Source organism: Musca domestica, unplaced genomic scaffold (genome assembly GCF_030504385.1).
Source record: "Musca domestica strain aabys unplaced genomic scaffold, Musca_domestica.polishedcontigs.V.1.1 66, whole genome shotgun sequence".
NCBI lineage: Eukaryota > Metazoa > Arthropoda > Insecta > Diptera > Muscidae > Musca > Musca domestica.
This window is the reverse complement of record NW_026712376.1, coordinates 2,974,078-2,995,866: the sequence shown is the minus strand read 5'-3', so window position 1 is coordinate 2,995,866 and position 21,789 is coordinate 2,974,078. Positions and strand designations below refer to the sequence as shown.

Genomic DNA, 21,789 nt, shown 5'->3' with positions numbered 1-21,789 from the left:
GAGACCCAGGATATAGCTGACATCAGGAGATATTTTCATATAAAGGTCATGCCAAAATGCGGGCCATATTTTTATATTTCTTCAAGGATGGTTTCCCCTTACTAAAAACTTAAATTTCCAAAATTTCCCGAAATTGGTATGATCAAGTTAGAAAGTATCAGTCGATTTTGACGACAGGTTTAAACCCTCCGTATCTGACCTGACAACGGACCAAGGTATTTCACTTCGTCTAATAACCTTAATATTCAAATTTATGCAAATCAAAATCTTAAACTTTTGTAGGGCATGAGCCAAAAGGAAAGGCCGATCTCTTTCGCAGATCTCTTTCGCAAGTTATGAGAAATATTATTATTAACAATTACAAAAGAACCTAAGTTCGGTGGAGCCCAACTTTTAATATCCTCCTATGACACCTACACCATGTGAAGTAGGTTATACCAAATGTGAACCTCATTTGAATGCGAATCATGGCTATAGAGTAGTCACAATTTGGAAATTATATCCAACTCTTTGACGGATTCGGTACCTCTAGTACCAAATAACAGTTTCACCAAAAGAAAAAATTCTTTAAAATATAAAAAGAAAACTATACTATTTAGGTTGATATTACATATATGGGGAACAAACAATCTGAATCGAACTCGAAAAAAATTGACAGAATTATTTTTGGGTTATATTTGAGATCTGATACCAACAGATTTCGAAAAAATTTTTGTGAACTTCATTCTGTCCTATATCTGATATCAGGTACTTAAAACCATTGTTGTGGAGTGCATATTACGCATGTGAGGGATTTAAAGCCACAAGTCGGATTAAACATGTATATGGGAGCTATAGCTATATCTGAACCAAATTTGATGTACTTGTCACCAGACTTAATTCGGTCATATGTGTCAAAATTCAGTTCATTTGGACGGATATTGGGCACATGGTACATAATTAACCCGAAATCTTTTGAAGTTATATATGGGAGGGACGAACGGACGGACTCAGAAAGTGATTTTATAAAGATCCTCAAAAGTAACTATGGGTTTATCTCACTTCCTTCTCCTTCAGATACGAAGTTTAAAACAATTCCGTTTAATAATGTCGCTAATACCATCAAAATATCGAAAAAAGGTGGTACCGTTACATGTGGGGACAAGCATAGACGTTGAATTACGTCACAAAAATCACACCAGTACCGAATATCAGGAGGTATCGTTATATGGTGGCTATACGAAGACGTGGACCTGCATACGATTTTTTTTGCCAAAGGCTGTAGTACCTATTACGAACTTTCAATTGATGGGTCATGAGTATTAAGAGGATTTACACAAAAGGGTGTGATGATTCGTATCATTCGTTAGTATAAATATTATTATAAAAATGTGTCTAATCTTCGTACCGACTAATTAACTTAAAAACCAGTACATAGCTCGCTATTTTTTTTTTAAACACATACCCTTTTCAAAATTATATTGAATTAGCATACACACAAACGTTTACTGATAGCAATAATAATGATGATTTCAACTTTTTAATAAAAATCCTTTTCAGACACATTTCCAATTATCATGAATGTCCAAAAGTGAATTTTGTTGCCAATCAGCGTTCATTGTATGGTTTAAAGCTATAACCTCAAACAATGAAAGATTTCGTATAAATCTCTTTTTGGCATAGAACATTTGAAGAATATTTTTTTTTTTTGTTATTTCTTGTGAGGAAAACCACACAGAGTCAGCAGCGGAAATTAAAAACAAGATTTTTGCACAATAAAAAGGGCAAATTGAGGTAAACTAAGGTGAAATGAAAAAACTGCAATTTTGATGAACTTTTTAATTCAGTTAGTAATGATGTTAGGGTGATTTTTTTACAATACTAATAAATTCGTTTCAAATTAAATAATTCATACTGATTTTGGAACAGATTATAACACAAAAGGCGTTGTAATTTTTGCTACGACTATATCCTTACCTGACCAGAGTCCGTATCGAATTTATATAATCGCATAGCAGGATTATTGGAACCCACACTCATTTTCCTTGGTGTAACGGATGGCGATATCATCATCCAAGAAACAGGTGTACCTGAAAATAATAAAACGAAAATTGTAAGATTCTGAAAATGTGTAATGAATGGGACTGAGGCATATTTTAAAACAATAACAAGTAAAAAATATTAAGTTCGTCCAGACCGATCTTTCATTCCTTGCACCATTACCTAAAAAACACTTTTAAATAAAGCTATCTGGATTCAAAGCTGCAAACAACAACCAGTTAAGAAAGGCTTAAAGTCGGGCAGGTCCAACTTTTTGATACCCTACACCACGTTGTATATTCAGGGGAGTTAGACATGAATAATAATTGTTTTTATGGAGTATTTATAATAAATAAATCATACCAACCATGATTGTTTCTGAATTATGGATTTAAAGCAGTTATACTGATTTAATTTAATTTAAAGTCGAAAGGAACTGATATATAAGAGTAATATCCTAAATCGATTTTTATTAAATTTGTGGAGACATTTGTGCTTGAACCGACATTTATCAAAATCCATCCTATTTGAGCTGATATTACACTTTTTAGGCCCAATAAACGTGAAATCGCATGCAGATATACATGGGAGCTATATTCAAATCTGAACCGATCCCGGTAAAATTTGGCAACTATAGTTACAAATTGCCAAATGGCATATTTCGTCCCATTTGAACTAATATTACACATTTTGGGAGGTACATCTACATTTTGACCGATTATCTCCAATTTCAGTAGGATTCGTCCTTGGGCCAAACAAATGATTTGCACAAAATCTCATCTCGATCGGTCAATAGAGCTACCTGTACATTGTTTACAAAAATAAATGGTCAAAGCAGCAGTTTGTTCGGCTGGGTCGAACTGTGAATACCCTCCACAATTGGGAACGAATTTGGAAACTTAAAAAAAAAATCCGTTAAAAATGCTGTTAAAATCTTAAAAATACCGAATATAACCGTTATATTGGCGTCTAACCGACGTGGACCTACATAGGCATTGTTTGTTATAAGCCATTTCCATATTATAAATACCGTATACAGGGAGGTACCGTTATATCGGAGCTATACGAAGACCTGGACCTGCATAGACAATTTTCTGTCACAGGCTGTAGCATCCATTACGAACATCAAATATGAGATCTCAAACAATGTCGGTGAGTATTGTACCTAAAATCGTCAAAATACCGAATATAGGGAGGTACTGATACATGGGGCCTATACGAAGACCTGGACCTGTATAGACACTTTTCTGTCACAGACTGTAGTTCCAATTACGAACTCTAAATACGTAATTTGAAACTACTCCGGTCAATAATGACACTAAAATCATCAAAATACCGAATATAGGGAGGTACCGTTATAGGGGGGCTATACGAAGACGTGGACCTGCAAAGACAATTTGTCATAAGCTGTAGTATCCATTACGAACTTCAAATGCCAAATTTGAAACAATTCCGGTGAATAATGTCGCTAAAATCATCAAAATACCGAATATCGGAAGGTACCGTTATATGGGGGCTATATGAAAACGTGGACCTACATGACCCATTTACGAACTTAACCTGTCTACTGTCAAAATAAACATGTGTGCTAAATTTTAGCCTTCTATCTCAATTCGTTCGAAAGATACCGTGATTACAACAGACAGGCGGACATCGCTAAATTGACTTAGAATTTTACGCTGATCAAGAATATTTGTACTTTGTTGGGTCTGAGATGAGTATTTCGAGAAGTTACAAACGGAATGACAAAGCTAATATACCCTCCGTAGAATGGTGGAGGGTATAAAAATATTTAATATCTGGAGGTACCGTCATATGGGAGTCCCAATCGTGAAATCGTGGGCTTATATAGACAATGATATGTCACAGGAGTTAAAACCCATTACAAACTGCAGAAACCAAATAAAAAATCACGTAAAATATGGCTAAAATTATCAAAATACCGAATATCGGGAGGGGCCGATATATGGGCGCGATGGAAAACGTGGATTATCAAAATACCGATTATCGGGAGGGGCCGATATATGGAGGGGTCTATGTATACAATGTTCCGCCACCGTAGTCAGATACCATTAAGAAGTACAAATACCAAACTTTAGACAAATCACCGAATATCGGGAGGTACCCTTATAACTATACATACCATATTCTTCCACCAGAGGTGGAATCCGTTATAGACCCAAATTCTCGTTTCATGAAAAAAGGGGCTAGAAGTATAAAATTTGCCTATATCGGGAGGTGCTGCTATATGCGGGCTATACGTAAACGTGTACCGATATAATATAACAACTATTCTAGACACAAGCTATTATGCCAAATTTGAAAGTTGTGTAAGATGTATCGTGATTTCAACAAACTGAGACGAAAATACCTAAATCGACATTGATTTTTATGCTGATCAAATTTAGACAAATTCTTTTCCATAGGGTGAGGTATAAAAATTAATTACAGACTGGCGAGAACAAGTATTTGATATTGTTGTCTCTTATAAATTCTTTGAAAGACCAATGATGTGCTTTATTTTATGAATATCCACTCCACAAGAATGATGTTTGGTGCCGGATAACAGATACAGCCCGAAACTCCGATATATACCTTTATCCGATTTCAGGTTTATTGTGCAATAAATGGCTAATATCTGCCCAAATGAAGTGAATTCAGCCTAGAAGCAAAAACATCAAATATGGTGAAAATCGGTTCAGATATAGCTATAGCTCCCATATATATGTTTCATCCGTTTTGATGTTAAAATCCCTCACTTTCACACAGCTCAGGAATTTCTTTGCCAATCAGCCCACATTGAGAAAATTTTGGCACTATGGCACTATCAATTTCAAGGTATTTTGGCAAAAATCTTTAAATTAATTATACCCTACAACACTATGTGTTGGGGGTATTATAAGTTTGATTGGGCCAAAAATTATGTAACACCTCGAAACATTGGTTTCCCACATAGGAAAGTATATATGAATCTTCCTAGCTCGCCGAGCTGAGTCGATCTAGCTATGTATGTCCGTCCGTCCGTCCGTCCGTCTGTCCGTCTGTCCGTCTGTCCGTCTGTCCATGTTAATTTGTAATCACTCTACAGGTCGCAATTATGGCCCGATCTTCACGAAATTTAGAATGTAGGTGGGGCTTGGACCAGAATAGAACCCTATTGCTTTTGGAGATGATCGCCAAATGTTTAGGGGTTGAAATGGACCAAATACTGAAAAAATGTCGGATTTTGCAGCAGCTATACAGGTCGCAATTATAGACCAATCGACGCGAAATTCCGCATGTAGATAGATTTTAGGGTGGGGAAGAAGCCTACTAATTTGGGTGGTCATCGGGTAATATTTAGCGGGTAAAATATACCATATCTTTTGTGTTGAAAAAAATTCAAAATTTTTCATTAAACCGCGAATATTTTAAATTCCGGCGAAATCATAAAGCCATCACAAGGTTACTTCTGACCTTTACATTGATGTTATTATCCAACAAATCGGATATATAGCAAAATATGTGCGATATATAGGTCTATCAAAGGAGATATGCTTGAAAGATCTCATATATGTCGAGAACGGCTGAACTGATTTCGACAGTTCTCATTAATTCAGAATGGCCTCTTGGCAGGAAAGAAAACACGTCTAAAAAAATTGCATAAAAATATCTCTCTAAAGATGAAAATATTGATTTTGTAAAATTTTCTCATATTTTTTCAATGTTGTCATATTTTTGGCATATTTATACCCTACACCACATAGTGGTAAGGGTATTATGTCTTTGTGCATTTGTTTGTAACATGGAGAAGGAAACGAGATAGACCCATAGTTACTTTTGAGAACCTTCATAGAATCACTTTCTGAGTCGATTTATGCATGTCAGTCCGTCTGTCCGTCTGTCCGTCCGTCCGTCCGTCCGTCCGTCCGTCCGTCTGTTCATGTATTCTTGTGAACAAAATGCAGGTCGCATTTATTATCCGATTGAGATGAAATTTTCCAAACAATATTTTTTTGGCCCAAGGACGATCCCTATTGAAATTGGTGAAAATCGGATCAAATTTAGATATAGCTCCCATATATATCTTCATCCGATTTCGGATTAAATGTGCACCAAATATCCACTATCAGTCCAAATTACCTGAATTTTGGCACACCCAACCGAGTTCGGCCTAGAAGCAAGTATATCGAATTTGGAGAAAATCGGTTCAGATATAGCAATAGCTCCCATATATATCTTTCATCCGATTTGATCTTTAAGTCCCTCACATTCCTACTATGCACTCCACAACCGTGATATTTGGTACCAGGTATTAGATGGAGCACAGAAATAGCTGTTTTAAATTTCATCGAAATCGGTTCAGATTTGGATATAGCTCCCATATATATCTTCATCCGATTTCGGGTTAATTGACCACCAAATGGCCAATATCAGCCCAAATGGCCCGAATTTTGGCACATGTGACCGAGATTAGCCTTAAAGCAAATACAACAAATTTGGAGAAAATCGGTTCAGAAACAGCTATAGCTCCCATATATATCTTTCATCCGATTTGATCTTTAAGTCCCTCACATTCCTACTATGCACTCCACAACCGTGATATTTGGTACCAGGTATTAGATGGAGCACAGAAATAGCTGTTTTAAATTTTATCGAAATCGGTTCAGATTTGGATATAGCTCCCATATATATATTCATCCGATTTCGGGTTAAATGTGCACCAAATGTCCACTATCAGTCCAAATTACCTGAATTTTGGCACACCCAACCGAGTTCGGCCTAGAAGCAAGTATATCAAATCGGTTCAGATATAGCTATAGCTCCCATATATATCTTTCATCCGATTTGGTGTTTAAGCCTCTCACATTCGTAATATGCACTCCACAAGAATGATATTTGGTACCAGATATAAGATACAGCCCAGAAATAGCTGTTTTAAATTTTATCGAAATCAGTTCAGATTTGGATATAGCTCCCATATATATCTTCATCCGATTTCGGGTTAATTGTGCACCAAATGGCCGATATAAGTCCAAATGGACTGAATTTTAGTACATCGGACCAAATTCAGCCTAGAAGCAAGTATATCAAATTTAGTGAAAATCGGTTCAGATATAGATATAGCAACCATATAAGTTAACACCAGACATATTCAAATTCAACATTAGCAACCCAAAGAATTCATCAACCAAAGTATAAGCGTGTCATTTTGCTGACACTGCAGTTCCCACCGAAACACTGACAACAACATCCAACAGGCAGACAGCAACATTCCATCGCCAACACGAGCAGGTGTCCAGTATCATCTGGGTGCATGAATCCAAAGTATAAGTTAGGGTAGTTTTATTTCATTATTTACTTTGTAGTCCGGAACCTTAACCAATAAAGACGTGATTGCTTGCAGTAAGCAGCAATCACAAATTTTTAAAAAAATAAATAAATTAACATTGAATTAATGGGCGCCCGAGAGCAGGGACCTGTTTTTAAACAGGTACTCGAAACCCGAAGAAAGGATTTCCGACAAAAGTCAAGCCTTCAGGTGGCGCCCCAGTAACTTAATTGTGAAAAGGACGTAACGTTATGTTACAGCCCCTAAAGCCCGCGACGCGGATCACTAGATTACGGTAGTTTACAAATAAAAATTTTAAAAAAGTGAAAGTAAAATAAAAACATTGATACAAGAATTGTGAAAAATGAAAAACTATTAAAGAAAATAAAAAAAAACTCCTGAAAAATTAAAAAACAAAGTAAATTAAATTAAATAAAAAGTGAGAATTTAAAAAAAAGATAAAAAAAAGTATCAAAATAAAGGAAATTAAAATGATAATTACAAAATGAAAACTTAAAAAAAAAAAAACTTGTGAAAACTTAAATGCAAAGTAAATTAAATGAAGTGAGAAATAAAAGAGAAACAATTGTGAGAAATTATAAAAAAAAAAAAGAGATAAAAATAAAGCAATTTAAATAAGTTTGAATGAATATAAATAAAAATAAAGTTAAGACAGAAATAAAAATTAAAATAAAAAAAATTGTTTGAACAATATTAAATATTTTAACAATTTATAAATAAAAGTGAAAAAAATCGGACACAACAAAACTTTGAAAACTTTGAAAGGACTAAGAAAAACGATCATCTCATCTCATCTCATCTGTACTAGAAGGATGCTACTCCAGACTCTAATGATGCTGCTATTGTAAGAATAATTTTAAGAATTCAAATTAGGAACAAATTTAGTTCCTAACATTTTATAGTTATAGTTATTTGTTACCTATGAAATTTTTTTTTGTTCCCAATACTGATAAATAACGTAACTTTGATAGCTCCACCTTTCCTTTTGATAAAGAGAAAAAATGTTAGAATCAGTGGATGATATTGCCGCAAAATTAAATAGAATTACGATGAATCCATCTTCAAATAACATGGAGACTCAAACAAGGGCAAACACCCTTACATCAGGTAGTTCAGCACTCACGGACAGACAAAGAAATGAAATCACACGAATGATTACAAACCTTTTGGCCGGACGAGACGAAACGTTTGACGATGGTAGTGACATACCGGTAGGAACAGTCTCCTCGCGACTGGAGGAACTGGACAAAGTTCCAGATATAGTGAAATCCTTGAGGGAATTTTCGGGAAAACCCGGAGAATTCAGCTCTTGGAGGAAATCAGTCGAAAGGGTGATTGATTTATACTCATCACTTCGTGGTACCGGGAAATACTACGCAATTTTGCATACAATTCGTACGAAAATTATAGGTGAGGCCGATACCGCTTTAGAATCCTATAGGACTCCATTGGATTGGGCCAAAATACGCAAATGTCTGATGGTGCACTACGCGGATAAACGAGATATAGGTACACTAGAGTACCAAATGAATGTTTTGTGTCAGGGGCACAGAGGTGTCACAGAGTTCTATCAGGACGTCTATCAAACACTATCTCTAATTTTGGATAAGGTTTCCTGCCTGGAATTGGACGACTGTAGTCTCAGAGCCATGACGAATACATATCGAGAGAAGGCACTTGATACCTTCATAAGAGGCCTGAACGGCGACCTTCCTAGGCTGCTCAGTGTCAAGGGTCCTACATCTCTACCAGAGGCTCTACATCTTTGTTTGAAGCTAGACAATATGGCATTTCGGAGAGATTATGCCCAGAAGGGAGGCCATAGACAGGAACCATTGAGGATGTCAACTGGTTCGAAATTTTACCCAGAATTGGCAAATATTCCGACTCATAGGCCTAGAGTATCCCCAGCTTTTCCATTTCCGAACAATTTGAATATGCAGAATCAGCGTCCTCAGTTTGGGGGACAACCATTTGTTCATCGTCCTCAGCAATTCTTTCAACGAAATCAGATGGGAGGACACCAAATCACTCGTCCTTATACGGGAACCCAGAATTTTCCTCAGAACCAATTTAGGCAATTTCCCTCACAATTTTACAATAACCAGAGTAAGCCAGAACCCATGGATATTGACAGGTCAATACAAGTAAGACCCCAACAGAACCAGAATTTTAAAAGACCTGCCCAGTTTTCGGTACAGACTCCTATGAATAAGATTCAGCGTAATTTTCATGTAAACGTGGATAATCAATACCCAGATATTGAGAACCAATCCCCAAATATCGACGATTACCGAGAAAACAGTGACTATCAGCCAGTAGACGAAAATGACACAGGGAATTACGGACAACAGGATATAATACCGGACGATTACCAGGAACGTAACCCCGATGACATTCCAGCCAACTTCATAGATATGAATTTTTTAGATTAAACTGTTCCTCGTTGCCATACTTTCAAGTCAAAACGAGGGACGGGAAGACATTAGACTTTTTATTGGATACAGGAAGCAGTAAAAATTATATAAGACCAACTTTGGTCCTGAGACCCAAGTTGAATGACAATAGGTTTAGCGTAAAATCTGTAGGCGGCGATGTGGAAGTTTCACACCACACTCTTCTTAACATGTTCGGCGTCAATGACGTCCCACTAAAATTCTTCCTTCTACCTGGTTTGGTATCTTTCGACGGGATTTTGGGGAATGACAGCTTGAAGGAATTATCGGCAGTAATTCATACTTCCGAAGATTATTTCCAAGTAAGAGGTGGCAAGAAAATTGCCATTAGACAGAGAATATCCCAGAATGTTAATAGTCTGGAGCTGGAGGCTGATCATCTATCATTAAGTCAGAGGAGTTCTCTCAATAATATTGCAAGGCAGCACCGGAACCTGTTCTCAGATCCGGATGAGAGATTAACATACACCTCTGTTGTGGTTGGAGAAATCCGAACTGAAAACGAATCTCCAATCTATACGCGAAGTTATCCTTACCCAATGGCATTAAAAGATGTCGTGGAGGAAGAGATTCGTCGTCTCCTTCGGGATGGCATCATAAGACCATCCAGATCCCCGTACAACTCCCCTATTTGGGTAGTGCCCAAAAGGAGGACAGTTCTGGTCGAAAAAAATATCGTTTGGTCGTTGACTTTAGAAAGCTCAACGCCGTCACCATACCGGATAAATATCCGATTCCCGAGGTGACGGAAGTCCTATCTAACCTAGGGGGGAATCAATATTTTACGGTCATTGATCTTAAAAGCGGTTTCCATCAAATACCCCTACGGGAGGAGGATAGACAGAAAACCGCATTCTCAATCAACAATGGCAAGTACGAGTTCACGAGACTGCCATTTGGCCTGAGGAACGCGCCAGCAATATTTCAGCGAACGCTGGACGATATACTCAGAGAATTGATTGGAAAAATCTGTTTTGTTTACATCGATGATATTATCATCTTTGGCAAGGACGAGAAGTCACACGCCGAGAACATAAAGAAAGTTTTCCAAACACTAGAGTCCGCTAATATGAAGATCCAGTTGGACAAGTGTTCATTCTTTAAACAAGAAGTGGAATTTTTGGGATTTATTGTGTCGAGGGATGGTATAAAAACCAACCCAAAGAAAGTGGAAGCCATTCTTAATTTCCCGATTCCTAAGACACTTAAGGAACTTCGTTCTTTCCTTGGCCTCTCGGGCTACTATCGAAGGTTCGTAAGGGGATATGCCGATGTAGCAAAGCCGCTGACATCGCTCCTCAGAGGGGAGGAAGGCAGAATTCCAAAGACAGCTTCCAGTCAAATTCCGGTGACATTAGATGTTTCCGCCGTAGAAGCTTTCAACGAGCTAAGAAATGCATTGGTTTCAAACGATGTGATACTTGCGTATCCAGATTTCAGAGAAGATTTTGACCTATCGACGGATGCCTCCAGTGTCGCTCTTGGAGCAGTGTTGAGTCAAAAGGGAAGACCAATTGCATTCATTTCAAGAACTCTGGATGAAACAGAGGAGCATTACGCCACAAATGAGAGGGAAATGTTGGCCATCATATGGGCCCTCACTACCTTGAGGAATTATCTATACGGATCGAAGAAAGTTATAATTTATACCGACCACCAACCCCTCACTTACGCCATTAGTAACAAAAATAGCAATGTGAAGATGAAACGCTGGAAATGTACTCTGGAGGAATATAATTACGAATTGCGGTACAAACCCGGAAGACAGAATGTCGTAGCAGATGCTCTGTCTAGAACGGTACAGAAGGACAATAATTCTATTACTCCGATTAATTCACTGACTCCCACACAGCATAGTGCGGAGAGCTCACCAGAGACCCTTATACCCAGTGTTGAGTCACCCATTAATGTTTTCAAGAACCAGCTTCTCATAAGTGTGGATGACACATCAACGTACCAGTTCAATGTTGTTTTCCCAAGCATCCACCGACACACAATTACTGAACCACATTATGACGAACGAAAACTTCAAACAATCTTGAAGAGGTATTTGAACCCGTCTGTAATTAACGGAATCAAGGCACCCGAACAAATAATGGGAAAAATTCAGAACATTTATCCACTCCATTTTAGCCAGTACAAATGCAGGTTTACTCAGAAGGTAGTAGAAGATATATTATCAGAAAATGACCAGGAAAGAATAATTATTGATACCCACAATAGAGCCCATAGGAACGACAGAGAGAACAAAACACAGATTTTGGAAAATTATTATTTTCCGGGGATGTCGGGAAAAATAAAGCGAATTATAAAACTGTGCACGACGTGTAAGAAAAACAAATACGAGAGACATCCCAATGAACCTTACCTTTGTGAGACGCCTATTCCAAATTACCCAGGTCATACTATTCATATTGATATATTCTCTACAGATAGGAAATTAGTTCTGACCTCCATTGACAAATTCTCAAAGTACGTTAAAGAGAAAATACTAGACGGAAGATCTACTGAGGCTATTAGAAGACCACTGAGGGAATTATTATTCTCTTACGGAGTTCCGAAGAATGTGGTAATGGACAACGAACCGTCTTTAAATTCCAGTTCGATATTATTCATGATGAAGGACGAATTAGGAATAAATATTTTTACGACCCCATCCTACAGGAGCGAGGCTAACGGACAGATAGAACGCTTTCATTCTACCCTCGCTGAGATAATGAGATGTTTGAAAGGTGATGGAACATCCAGGAATTTTGAGGAATTACTGGAGAGGGCTGTTAATGAATACAATCACTCGATTCACTCCACGGTGAATAGAAGACCTGTTGATTTGTATTTTGGACGCACAATTGACTTTTCTCCACAAGACATAGAGACTACCAGACGGAATATTGTTGACAAACTCAGACAGAAACAGGCCAACGACTTGACGTATCATAACAAAAAGAAACGACCAGTTAAGGATTATATTCCCGGACAATTAATTTATGTAAGCAACAACAAAAGGTTAGGAACGAAACTAAGCGACCGTTACAAAGAGGAAATAGTTAAGGAAAACCGGAATACCACCGTTTTGACCGAAAGCGGAAGGGTTATTCACAAAAGCCATATTAGAAATTAATAAAATCCTAAATTTTACAGACTGTTTCCTGGAAACGCCCTGGCTGACTTCAGCATCCTCGACTACTCGAACGCAAGACTCATTTCAATTCATAATGGAATAACAAGGAAACAGAACGGGACATTTAAAGTAATTCATTCAATAGATCTTGAACAGTATGAAAACCTCACTCGTGAAACCGAACACATTCTGGACAAATTCGTGAACCTAGACCATCCTCTCCGTCCATTTATGAAGCAACAATTAATTGACATCAATGGACTATTAGACCGTCTGATGCCGCACAGAGAGAAAAGATCGATAGATTTCATAGGAAGTGCTTGGAAGTGGATTGCAGGCAGTCCAGATAGTCATGATTTTCAGATCCTAGAACAGAAAATTGGCAATATTTTGGAAAATAACAATAGACAGCTGATAATAAACCAATTAATTTCGGAAAGAATAACCGAAATAACTAATAAGACGAATGAAATAATAAAAAGGGAAGGGTGGAACGATGAAGTAGTATTCAAAATCGAAAGAAAACTTAATTTTATTGAAAAAGAGTTACAAAACGTAGAGTTTGCAATACAGTGGGCTAAAGCTAATATCGTCAATTCATTTCTGCTTTCTAAAATCGAAATCGATCAAATAAACACTGTTTTTGAAAAATATAATATTCCTACTTATTCGATAGATGAACTATTAACTTTTGGATCCGTAAAAATTGTTACAAATAAACGAGAAATTTTGTACATCCTTAGTATCCCTGTAACTCAAGAAGAAGTTTGTAAAGTATATTTCATAAAACCTATAAAAACTGGAGATGTAATTGATAAAATTGAATACGAAAAATTTTGGAATGTAATAAAGAATTATTTGGAATAAAAACAGAATGTAAAAGTAATTACGACATAACAATTTGTAATAGAGATAAGCTTATTTCATTAAGAGATGATAATTGTATAACTAATTTGTTCAAAAGTAGAGTAGGGAAATGCACCCAAATAAACAACGAACACATACCAACAATTGAAGAGATCGGATCGGACTTGCTCTTGCTGAACCAATATCAAGGCGCTATCAGTGTAGACAACGAGCAGATTTTTTTAAACGGGACTTATCTCATCAAACATTTCAACGTCACTATAAGAATCGATGGCCACAGTTACAGTTCAAGAGGAATAAGTGCCAATAAACCTCTTCCCGCCTTTTTGCAACCAAAAGGTCCAAAAGACAAATTAGAAGAAGTAATATCATTGGAGCTGCTTAAACAGTTGAACGTAAAGAACATCGAACGAATACGATCTATGGAAACCAAAGGTACCTTAGCAGTCGGCATCGGTTGTGTTTCTGCAATAATCCTTACAACTATAACAATAATATCACTGAGAAGAAAATATGCAAAAAACTCCGAAAATAATAATCTGAAAATCGAAGATGCCCCAGGAGATGAAATAGAGATTGCGGAAGTAAATTTACCTACAACTTCGAAAGAAACTAAAACATCCAGCATTTACAATATTCATTCATTTTGAACAATCGGGACGATTGTATTTAAGAGGGGAGGAGTTAACACCAGACATATTCAAATTCAACATTAGCAACCCAAAGAATTCATCAACCAAAGTATAAGCGTGTCATTTTGCTGACACTGCAGTTCCCACCGAAACACTGACAACAACATCCAACAGGCAGACAGCAACATTCCATCGCCAACACGAGCAGGTGTCCAGTATCATCTGGGTGCATGAATCCAAAGTATAAGTTAGGGTAGTTTTATTTCATTATTTACTTTGTAGTCCGGAACCTTAACCAATAAAGACGTGATTGCTTGCAGTAAGCAGCAATCACAAATTTTTAAAAAAATAAATAAATTAACATTGAATTAATTTATATATGTTTCATCCGATTTAGAGTTTTAGTCCCATACATTCGTAATATTCACTCCACAACCGTGATATTTGGTACCAGGTATTAGATGGAGCACAGGAATAGCTGTTTTAAATTTTATCGAAATCGGTTCAGATTTGGATATAGCTCTCATATATATCTTCATCCGATTTCGGGTTAAATGTGCACTAAATGGTCAATATCAGCCCAAATCACCAGTCTAGAAGATAATACGTAAAATTTGGAGAAACCCGATTCAGAGATAGCTATAGTTCGTAAAATGCACGATAGAATTAGATAGATTTTGATTTTGTACCAAATATCTCATAGAGCTCTGAAATGCCCTGTATAAACCTTTTTACGAGAGCTCTACTAAATATGCATAGTGGTGTAGGGTATCATATAGTCGGCCCCGCCCGACTTTTGAGCTTTCCTTACTGGTTTAATTTTGAATTAAACATTTGGTAATATTTCTACAGCTAACAAAACTAAGTAGTTAGGATATCAAGATATCATATACAGATCTCATTTATGACCCGATCCTTACGAAATTTTGCATGGGGATAAGATGAGGGTCAGAATAGAAGCCTACTCTTTTTGGAGATGATCGCCATATATTTAGGGGTTGAAATGGACCAAAAAACTGCAAAATTGTCGGCAGGTCGTAATTATCGCCCGATCCTCATGCACATTTGAATGGGAGTTACCGCACATTGCAAAAGCCAAGCAGTTTTGGATGGCCATCCAAAAATATTCAATGTGTGAAGGAGTTTTCCAACTTTTATAGACAAAATACGAAAATGTCCATTCCAGTGACTTTTTGGAGAATTCACAAATACAGGAAAGACGCACTTCCGGCTATTTTGTTAACGCTAATTTCGTTGAAGAATATAGTCAAATGTCTGTATCTTATATAGATGCGTTTCAGTCAAAAACCAATAATAAATGTTAATCGTTTGCCACTTCTGAAAGGTTATAGGTCTATGGGAAATATTGGTTCCAGATCTAGGAAGACCATTTAAGTGCAACATCCACCAATAAATTGAAAGTGAACAAATTAGTTTAAGTTGCTATTATTCGAAAATTAGAGAACGAATCCTAATGGTTTTCTTTTATTATTTGTCTCAATATCTTGTGGAATTCTGTCGAGTATTTTGCCTATATAAACTGTATGGTTTATTGTAGTGTTGTAGGGTATTCAACGGTCGGCCCCGCTCGACTGTAGCCTTTGCTTACTTGTTTTTTTTTTTTTTGTCATAGGTTTCCTTAAATGTTTTTATTTATTTTCAAATCACAAATTGTTGAACTGTGAACAGCATAATTTTACTCTTTTATTTTTTTTTTTTTTTTGCACATTATATAATTTTCCGAAAATTTTCACTTCTATATCTTATTACTTACAATACAAATTGATAAATTGATGTTAAGACATCACTTCATTATAGTATTTAGGTAGTTTCAGCCCCTTACTGCCGCCCGTACATGATTTCAATATACTTGATGAGAATTTTTGGTTTGCTCTAAAATCACAATCAATAAAATTGGAAATAATATTAAGGCATAATTGCAGCAAACAACAATACATTTTTATACCCTACACCACATAGTGGTAAGGGTATTATGTCTTTGTGCATTTGTTTGTAACATGGAGAAGGAAACGAGATAGACCCATAGTTACTTTTGAGAACCTTCATAGAATCACTTTCTGAGTCGATTTATGCATGCCAGTCCGTCTGTCCGTCCGTCCGTCCGTCCGTCCGTCCGTCCGTCTGTCCATGTATTCTTGTGAACAAAATGCAGGTCGCATTTATTATCCGATTGAGATGAAATTTTCCAAACAATATTTTTTTGGCCCAAGGACGATCCCTATTGAAATTGGTGAGAATCGGATCAAATTTAGATATAGCTCCCATATATATCTTCATCCGATTTCGGATTAAATGTGCACCAAATATCCACTATCAGTCCAAATTACCTGAATTTTGGCACACCCAACCGAGTTCGGCCTAGAAGCAAGTATATCGAATTTGGAGAAAATCGGTTCAGATATAGCAATAGCTCCCATATATATCTTTCATCCGATTTGATCTTTAAGTCCCTCACATTCCTACTATGCACTCCACAACCGTGATATTTGGTACCAGGTATTAGATGGAGCACAGAAATAGCTGTTTTAAATTTTATCGAAATCGGTTCAGATTTGGATATAGCTCCCATATATATCTTCATCCGATTTCGGGTTAATTGACCACCAAATGGCCAATATCAGCCCAAATGGCCCGAATTTTGGCACATGTGACCGAGATTAGCCTTAAAGCAAATACAACAAATTTGGTACCAGGTATTAGATGGAGCACAGAAATAGCTGTTTTAAATTTTATCGAAATCGGTTCAGATTTGGATATAGCTCCCATATATATATTCATCCGATTTCGGGTTAAATGTGCACCAAATGTCCACTATCAGTCCAAATTACCTGAATTTTGGCACACCCAACCGAGTTCGGCCTAGAAGCAAGTATATCAAATCGGTTCAGATATAGCTATAGCTCCCATATATCTTTCATCCGATTTGGTGTTTAAACCTCTCACATTCGTAATATGCACTCCACAAGAATGATATTTGGTACCAGATATAAGATACAGCCCAGAAATAGCTTTTTTAAATTTTATCGAAATCAGTTCAGATTTGGATATAGCTCCCATATATATCTTCATCCGATTTCGGGTTAATTGTGCACCAAATGGCCGATATAAGTCCAAATGGACTGAATTTTAGTACATCGGACCAAATTCAGCCTAGAAGCAAGTATATCAAATTTAGTGAAAATCGGTTCAGATATAGATATAGCAACCATATATATGTTTCATCCGATTTAGAGTTTTAGTCCCATACATTCGTAATATTGACTCCACAACCGTGATATTTGGTACCAGGTATTAGATGGAGCACAGGAATAGCTGTTTTAAATTTTATCGAAATCGGTTCAGATTTGGATATAGCTCTCATATATATCTTCATCCGATTTCGGGTTAAATGTGCACTAAATGGTCAATATCAGCCCAAATCACCAGTCTAGAAGCTAATACGTCAAATTTGGAGAAACCCGGTTCAGAGATAGCTATAGTTCGTAAAATGCACGATAGAATTAGATAGATTTTGATTTTGTACCAAATATCTCATAGAGCTCTGAAATGCCCTGTATAAACCTTTTTACGAGAGCTCTACTAAATATGCATAGTGGTGTAGGGTATCATATAGTCGGCCCCGCCCGACTTTTGAGCATTCCTTACTGGTTAATTATTATTTCACTGTATTTCCAAGAAATTAATTAAAATTGAAATTTTCGTTTTAGTATTTGCGTAATACTTTTTTATTGTCTGCACATCATCATTTGCATCAAATCAAGGGAATGCAAATAGAGTGAAGGCAAAATATTCTGCATGTTTTCAGTCGCTCAGTTTAAATAGCAACCATCCTAGGCACAAATATTAAAGCTCTACATCAAATAATGTGGTTTGTATCGTGTTTTCAACAGACAGACGTACAGTTGGGTAATCTTATTGCTGGTGTTCATTTGGAGGGCAAAACCTAATCTGAAACCGATTGGGTTAAAAACATTAATTTGGCCATTGAAAATATAGGGGAAATTTAACCGGATTATAAATAATAAAGAACATAATGCAAAGTTCGGAAGAAAAAATTTTCTCACTTTTGCATGCTACTGTAATCGTTAAATTTATGCATTCCAGTTTATTTAACAAACTGTTAAAATTAATATTCACATCGTGCATTCCCATTAACAGCTCTCACTCTCTCGCTCTCTCTCTCCCTCTCTACGCCCCCACAAAAAAGCCACTCTTTCTCGCATTCTATGTTCAAAAGTTCATATCCGCTTCAACTTTTGCCACATCCTCAATTTTTGTGCGGCATCTTTTTTTCAGCTGCCGAATGCCACTTTTTATTTTGCCATGGCAAACAATGTAAATTTGCCGACATGCAAAAACTTTGCCATAACATTTGCCTAACCAGACACACCCACATCCTTTTCCTTAAAATATTCCCAGCTAGTCGATTGGTTTGGAGCTTACCATGAATGTTGGATGGCTTGCACTCACAGTATGTGGTAACTAAGCCCAAACAAATTGAATTATGGCTTCTAAGTTGGTTTGTCATATTATGGCGCCTATGGAATACGTGACGAATGACCAGAAAACAAGAGGCTAACGAATTGCTGAGTAATCTCAACATCGGAAGGAACGAACGTACAAAGCAGGATGGGAAGGAAGTAACCTCTTTATAGACCAGTGGACACGAAGGAAAATAGATATTGTTTGCTGAACCCTTAGAGGTGGTTTTCCCAAGGTTCTCTGCAAAGCCACTTATTACATACATACACACACACATACACAGACTTCTGCTAACAATAATATTGTGGACGTGGACAATGATTGTTGCCAGACAAATAACAAAATGTGCTGCCATTATGTGACCAACGGTGAATGGTACAACTGAAAGCCACGGGTCAATGCTATGATAGTCCGGACAAGCCAAGCCATCAATGTGATAGGTCATGCACAGTAGAAGATTTATGAAAATTTCTAATCTCTGCTAATTGTCAATTAAATGATTATATCGTAGAATTTTACTGCCATAAATTAGATTATATTAGCATTTATGATGTAGTTTTCTTCCATAATTAGTACAAAATTTATTAATAACACATGTGTGTGTTATATTTAGCAACACATGTAAAATATAATTTTGTTGAAAATAGATTTATGTATTCATTTGGTTTTTCCCATTCAAAATCAAAAAGAGTAAAGTGGACACGGTTTTTAGTTCATTATAAAAAAAAAACAATTAAAAAAGCTCTAAGTTCGGGCCGGGCCGAACTTTAAATATCCTCCACCATTTGGTACAAATTTTGCAATTTTCCAAAAATTAAAATCCATTAAGAATTCTGTTAAAATCTTAAAATGTAGCCGTATATTAGGGTCTATTGGACGACGTGGACCTGCATACGCAACTTTTGTAATAAGCCTGCACAGACAATTTTCTGGCATAGCCTGTAGTAACCATTACGAACTTCAAATACAAAATTTGAAATAATTTCGGCAAATAATGTCGCTAAAATCATCAGAATACCGAAAATCGGCGGGTGCCGTTATATGGGGGCTATACGAAGACGTGGACCTGCACTGAAAATTTTCTGTCATAGACTGTAGTATTTATTACAAATATCAAATACTAAATTTTAAAACAATTCCGGTAAATAATATCACTAAAATCATCAAAATACCGCATATCGGGAGGTACTGTTGTATGGGTGCAATATCAAAACGTTGACCTACATGGCCCATTTTCAATAACAAAAGTCCTGCAGACATAATACACATTTGGGTAGTTTTTTATCAACTTACTTCATTTCGTTCGGCAGCTAGAGTGATTTCCACAGACGGATAGACGGAGAGACATTGTTTTATGCTGATCAAGAATATATATACTTTGTTGGGTCTAAAATGTATATTTTTAGGTGTTACAAACGGAATGACAAACTTAATATACCCTCCATACTATGGTGGAGGGTATAAAAATTATAAAATTACAGATGCCCCCAGCCAACGTCCTTTTTATACCTCCATCATTTGATATGGCAAAAATCGGCCTTATCGAAATAACGGTTTTAAAACTTAGGTCTCTTTGGACGAAATCCGTTTCAGGACATTTGGAGCCGATCCATCTATGTCCGTCCGTCGCTCCATCTGTCTGGCTGGCCGCTGCACACTATAACACTCGAAGAAAGTATCCGATTTGATCCAAACTTGGTACATCGTAATACTATTATCAACCTTACATTGAGTTCGGCAATAATGGTACCTCACAAAGTCGAATGTTTCAGAAAATATTTTACTGCACAGAAAGAGAAAGAATGATCCGATTCTGCTCCAAATTTACAAATCCGTTAGGTGAGAGATATCGGTCCATTAAATACCTTCCCCACAAAGGGTCAAAATTTTGAATAATTATAAGACTTATAAATGTGATTTAAGAGTCCGATTGTCTTCAAATTACACACATCACAATGTTTTAATTAACACAAGGTTTGGTGTGAAGATGGAATATATTCGGTCCACTTCTTTTGGCAACTCCCCACAAAAGAAGCTCATAAAACGCGTAATTAACATCCGATTTTATTCAGACTTGGTACATCTCAATATTTTAATCAGCACAAGATAAAGATGGTAGAGATCGGACCCTTTCTTCTGATACCTCCCACATATGAAGTGTAGGAAGTATTCTATATATTCCGAACCAGGCACTACGCAATATTTATATCATTTTTATTTAGGTCCGATGCTAAATGAACAATATTGGCCAAGTGTAGGAAGTATTCTATATATTCCGAACCAGGCACTACGCAATATTTATATCATTTTTATTTAGGTCCGATGCTAAATGAACAATATTGGCCCATTTCTTCGGAACCTATTATATAAAGGGTCAACAATTTGAATAACCACAACAGAAGTCAAAATATTTTTAAATAATCGAACATTGGCATAGGTTACACATCTGTCGGTAAAACCGATTGAAACTCAATAATTATGAAAATACCAGGTCACCCTGTTATTCTACCCGAAAGTTCGGATACAGTATCCTGATTTTATCCGATTCTAAAAAAATTGTATAATTTGGAAGCTAATGGAAATAGCTATTTTACAAGTGATGATATCTTGGGATTGCTTGAACCGGTTCCAGAGTAATAAACGGAAATTGAACACTTTTGTACCGTAACTTCTTGAAAAACCCATAAAAAGTCGAAAATATCTACAAATTCCTGCATATGTCAAATGTAGTTCTGAAATGTTTTAACTTTTGTAAGTAGCCGGCCTTTGTCCTGTTCCTGAGATTTTATCCTCTGGGGTATGTCTAACATCGGCTACGCTGCTCCATAGTTTTTCTAAACTTTATAATTGTTGTAAACT

At 36.6% G+C, this 21,789-nt stretch overlaps 1 protein-coding gene across 1 annotated transcript in view; it reads right to left on the bottom strand.

Moving 5' to 3' along the window:
- LOC101898725 (uncharacterized) overlaps window positions 1–21,789 on the bottom strand; it is a 296,976-nt gene that overhangs the window by 37,645 nt on the left and 237,542 nt on the right. The window contains exon 7 of the mRNA XM_059129706.1: window positions 1,957–2,069. Coding sequence (XP_058985689.1) covers window positions 1,957–2,069 — 113 coding nt within the window. The remainder of the gene's footprint in view (window positions 1–1,956; window positions 2,070–21,789) is intronic.